General features: G+C 40.5%; 1 protein-coding gene across 1 annotated transcript in view; it reads right to left on the reverse strand.

The window, feature by feature from the left end:
* Positions 1-1,111: 1,111 nt before the first annotated feature.
* GPNMB (glycoprotein (transmembrane) nmb) overlaps positions 1,112-5,697 on the reverse strand; it is a 30,890-nt gene continuing 26,304 nt past the window's right edge. The window contains exons 10-11 of the mRNA XM_008567028.1: positions 2,631-2,724; positions 1,112-2,189 (exon numbers count right to left, since the gene is read on the reverse strand). Of these exons, the coding sequence (XP_008565250.1) occupies positions 2,036-2,189; positions 2,631-2,724 (248 nt within the window). The 3' untranslated portion in view covers positions 1,112-2,035. The remainder of the gene's footprint in view (positions 2,190-2,630; positions 2,725-5,697) is intronic.

Genomic DNA, 5,697 nt, shown 5'->3' on the forward strand with positions numbered 1-5,697 from the left:
GGATTCAAATCCAAGTCTTCTCTCTTTACATCCATGCCCAGTGCTACTCCAATTACTTTACAGCAGGGTTCTGACATTTCTAGTCAGAAATTCTTTGTTGTGGGATGCTATCCTGTAGACTGTAGGATATTCAGCAACTTCCCTAGGAAGGTAGATGCCAGTAGCCTCCTGCCCTAGTTGTGACAACCACAAATGTCTCCAAACATTGCCAAATGTTCCCTGGGGAGCAAAATCCCCCGTGGTTGAGAACCACTGCCCTAGAGACATCACATACATGTGGAAAAATCTCACAACTCCTGTTCTACAAATTTTGCATTATATGGCGGAAATTTCAGAACAAATAGCTTCTTTTTAACTTCTAGGCCATCTAGAAAGTGAAGGAACTATGCAAAATGTTGCTCACCACAGTAGTTTCACTACCCCTTAAGAAAATTAACAATAATTCTATGATATCATCTGGTATCCAGTGTGTATTCAAATTACCTCCATTGTCCCAAAAGTATCTTTCATAGCTAGTTTTTTTTTCCAAGCAAGGATCTAATCTAGATTCTCAAGTTGCATTTCGTTGCTATGTTTCTTTAGTCTATATTAGTATTAGAACAGGCAAGCTATGTCCCATGGGCTGAGTCTAGACTGCCACCTGTTTTTGTAAATACATTTTACAAAGAACACAGCCATGCTCTTTCATTTATGCAAGGTCTATGGTTGTTTTCACACCACAATGGCAGAGTTGAACGGTCATGACAGAGACTGTATGGTCCATACTGCCTAAAATAGTTACTACCTGGCCCCTTATGGAAAAAGTTTGTTGACCTTGTGGCCTAGAATTCTAACCCCCTCTCTGGCTTTACTTTTAATATGATACTGATGGTTCAGAGTCCAGGACAATTGCTTATAGAAAACCTCTTATTTTAGATTGACCTAATTATATACATTTAAGTATTAAACTTGTAACTGAATTTTTGCATACATATACATATAGTTTAAAATAGAAAATATTTATGAGATTATCATTGCCCTGTGGGGTAGTGTTAAACTTCTTACCTGCCAAAAACTGCAAATGAAATTGGAAGGCAAACAATAAATTGTAAAAATAATTACAATATCAAGGTCCTGTCTCTTCCCACACTTTATTTTTCAGGAAGGAAAGAAAAAGAATGTTAAGTCTAACATATGGTAGATGGTTTTAGTTACAAATAGAGGTAAATTCCTTACTCATCAAGTTTCCATATCATTTAAATAGAGAAATTGGTAGGAAAACCAGGGGCCTCCTTCTTTGGAAAATCATAATACATGATTTCAAATGTGAGCGCCAGAGTGTACAGAAATTCAGATATTTACACAAGAGTGTCAACTCTGAGTGCAGGGGTCACATACTTAGCATGGAAGTGCTGAATACATGTCCGATGAATAAAAGAATGAATGAATATCATTCCTTCACTCACCTGGGCAAGGCAGGCTGTCGCAAAACACTCAACTATTTATTAGATTAGTATTTATCTGGGTGTAACAAGCATGAGCATCATGCTAAAGGCTTGGGTGTGTTGTTTTTCTGTCAGGAGCTCACTCACGTTCATTGAAATAGGATCCGGTTAGCCTGGAACATGGTCTTAAGGATAGGACTACCTGGGTTTTACACATATGGTTATAAGGGAAAGCTAGAAAATGTCCAGTCTCTCTTAGCAATTAACCTGGGTCAGACTCTAAAAGACAGTATTTTCTCCCCCTACTCTTGGGACACAGTATGTCTATCCTACTAATCACCTAAGCCATTATAAGTGAAAAATAAAAAATAAAGAAAGGCAGCGCTGCTAAGTTGTTTGATCAGTTACACAAATGGTTGTGGATGCACGCAGTATGATCCCTCACCACCTCTCTAAAAAGCCATTTAACCTATAAAGTAAGTTCAACCTCCCTAAACCAAAATATATTTTTACAATAATCTTTCAGGAAAAAAAGTTAATAGTCACCCACTCCAGCACAGCTCACATAAATGGCACTGAAGAGTGAGCTTGGTCAGAAATAAAGATGAAATTTAAAGAATTCCTGGTTGGTTCTTGAGCAGTGGGTCCTTCTCCTGGTTTCCCGGGAAGAACACGGCCTTTGCATGGTTGAGGAAAACATTCAGGCCTTTGCCTTTGGCCACATTCCCAGCACTATTTTCTATTGGTTTGTAAGTCTTGTGTTTTCTGAAAACAATGTATTGAACAGTTATTAAAAAAAGATCGTTGGCTGAAATATATTACTTTTACAATCTTTTTCATGCCATGTGCAAAAGGGTTAATTCCATTTAACCTAATCCATGGCTTTATTAGACACTGGTGTCTTATGAAAATATATTTATTCTCTCTTCTTTATACAAGAAATGTGCCAGGTTACTATAATTTGAGATTACAGGTTAAACATTAGGTAGAGTCAGTTACTGACATCTAGTAGCATTTTTAGGATTAAAAAAACCCACAGCAGAATTAAGAGGCCAGTTTGGTATTCATTGTTCGGTGGAAGATTTTCCTCCCATGCACAAATGTTTACAGGCAAAAAAAGGGAAAAGGGCATATTTGCGCAGAAACTTGCTATTGACTTTTGACAATGTACTATAGCGATGTAAAGTGTTAGAACCACAAACTTACTTGTACACCAAGAGGGTGATCACAGTGACAAATACAGCCAAGCAGCCAATGGAGATCAGGGCACCACCAGCCATTCTTAAAGGGGACGCTGGGTCTTAAAACAGAAGCGAGACCATGTTAGTTACTCCTCCACCTAGAGGGCACGCTGCTTGTCGTGCCATTAAATGAATGAGGAAGGGAGCTATCACAGAAGATATACGGCTCCCTCTGGACTTTCAGTAATCCTTTCCATTACGTAATACACAGTCCCTGGGTCAGCTTATCTTCCACTTAGAGAATGAGTCAGCATGTCTGGAACACTGTGTCAAGGGCACAGAGAGTCCTGGAGACACCTGTTCAGGTCTCCCCTGACCCAGCAGCGCCCACATGGTGAAGACTTCCGTGATCAGCCTGTACAGCCTCTGGCCTCATCTTTCGCTACCTGCCTTTCAGCTGTGCGAAAACTCCTGGGAATTACCCGTGATCCCCATGCTCTTTCAAACCTCCAGACCCCCTGCCGGGAATGTCCTTCCCGTGGCTCATCCCAAGTGTGCACTCCTTTGCCATGCCTTCCAGACATCCCTGAGGGCACTGGACCCATCCTTTCTTGGTCACCACTCTGCTTGCCTCTCCTCTGTGCCTCGATCACATTGTGTTGCAATTATTCCTTTACACATATTTCTCTCCTACTAGCCTGTGAGAGCCATAAAAGCGGGAATTAGGTCTTTGCTCTACTCCCAGATCCCAGCAAATCAACTAGTTCTATCTCTATAACTGGAGTTTATTTTTCCTCCATCTCCTCTGCCACCATTGCAGTCCCTGCCACCAGCCCTCTCCCCTGAGAGGACCTCTTAATTGTCTACTTGCTTCCATTCTTAACCTCCAACGATCCTTTCTCCACTTAACAGTCAGATCATGCTTCAATCAAAGCATCAGTCAGATCACGCTTCAACTCTGCCAGTGGCTCCTCCTTGCACATAAAATAAAACTCAGACTCTAACCATGGCTTGCAAGGATCTAAATGTGCTGCTCATTCTTGTAATTCAGATCCCAGCTCTGTGGAGGCTCTTTACCATGTGGGTGCCACTGGGTAGCCCTGACTTTTCCTGACCTTCCAATCTAGACAGCCAACCTCCTCTGTCTTTGCCTCCACCTCCCATCATTACTCTCCAGCCCTGACCTTGTGTTATTTTCTGCACAATACCATCTTCTTTGTTTATTCTCTGTGTTAAACTAAATAAGCAGGAGACCATTGGCCTCAGGCTGTCTTCGTATTTTGAGTTCCTACCTAACAAACCACAGGTTAACTTAGTAGGTAAGCAAACCAAAACCTAATTTAGGAGTATATTTTGTAACAAACAGCTAAGTTTCAGCCAATCACAAGCAGCTGAGCTACGGCCAATCGCAGCCAACTGATTGCACCTTGTCCAAACAAGGCAAATACCGAGCTGTGGCCAGTCAGGTGATTCCTCTACATTGCTTCCTGTGCAGCCTAGAAAAGCTGCCTGCTCAAGGGTGCAGCTTGCTGAACCGCTTCTAGTTCTGAGTATTGCACCATTCTTTGCTTAAATAAGCTGTTAAATTTAATTTGCCTAAAGTTTTTCTTTTAACATCTGTCACTGCTCACAAAAGCAGGGACCTTCTTTGTCTTGTTCCCTCTGCTATCTAGAACTGTCTTGTGCTGGGCACAGAGTAGATGCTCAATGAATGTTTGAAAGAATGGCAGGTGCCTCATGAACGTTTATTGAATCAGTACGTACTACAGAAAGAATTAAAGGAAAACAAATATCTAAACATCTAATCCACACAAGATACCTGTGTTTTGCCAGCACTGAGGAAGCTGAATAGATTGAGTTATGACTCTAATGGTCATTCTAAAAAAGGTGGAGCTGTGGCAGCACTAGAAGAATAACCTCAGTAGCTCCTGGAGGTGACTACATTGAAGATCAATGGTCACTCGGATGCAGAGGTTCCTGTTGCCTCATTCCATCCCTGACCTCCCCAGCTTCCCACCAGGACCCACCCACCCTACCCTATAGAAAGCAGGATTCCCTTCTATCCTTGTTTTTTGTTTTTAAATCTGCACCTTGGATCTCACCAACAATAAGCCCTCATACAAATAATTACGTGTATGATTACTTGAACATTTCTTTCAATGGGGTTAAAGCTGCCCTCTATATGGTTAATGAATAGATATATGTTTAAGTACATTTTATCTTTTGAGATAGGTTCCAAGTCCAAAGAGTTATAAGTAAATTAGTCAGATTGTACCTGGCAATACTCAAATTAAGGAAGAAAATGTGCTGTAATGTGTGCACAATTTTATCTTTTTTTTTTTTGCATTTCACCATGTAGCACTTATCCTAAGACATAAAGAAGTATCATACAACAAAGTTGGTTATAACTGAAATTCAGGTAGGGTCACCAGGTAGATCCTTAATTTGGCGATGGGGAAAATTGGATGCCAGAATTAAACGCAAATTTCTAAGTAAAATTTTTAAGTCTACTTTGTTAACATTCTAGCTCTCCAAGCATTGGGAGGGCAAAGAGTAGTTTTTCTGCTGAACATCTGAAGAATAGGTAAGTTGGTTTGTTACCATCTGAGTGTAATGCTTGGTAGATTTGGGAAGGGAAAGAGGAAACACATGACAAGTTAGAAAGGAGCTAGGAGTCCACTTGGCTTCTCATTTCTCCTCTTGGCTTCATATTTTTGCCCAGGTGGATTCCCATGAAAACACACCATCACCTTCTCTTTTGTTATCACTCCATTGGGGAGCATTGTTATTTTTTGATGTTGGGTTTTACATTTTCCCCTTGAAATACAAGTCTGTTCGAGCATGTAGTCATCATATCCCATTATTACTGGTCCATGATCACAGCTGATTTTTTTCATCAAGAGGCTTTTTTTTTTTGGGGCCTCTATTTTATTGGGTCTCTCTCTCTCTCTCATCACTTCCCTAAATAGATTTGCTATTGCATTTTAATGCCAGTTCTCAAATCCTTATAAACAAGAGCTCAATGAATTTTGCACTAAAATAAAATTAAACATTGATAGCAAAGCCCTGAATAGCTTTAGTATTGGGCACAC

The sequence above is a fragment of the Galeopterus variegatus genome, unplaced genomic scaffold (genome assembly GCF_000696425.1).
Source record: "Galeopterus variegatus unplaced genomic scaffold, G_variegatus-3.0.2 Scaffold286, whole genome shotgun sequence".
Taxonomy (NCBI): Eukaryota; Metazoa; Chordata; class Mammalia; order Dermoptera; family Cynocephalidae; genus Galeopterus; species Galeopterus variegatus.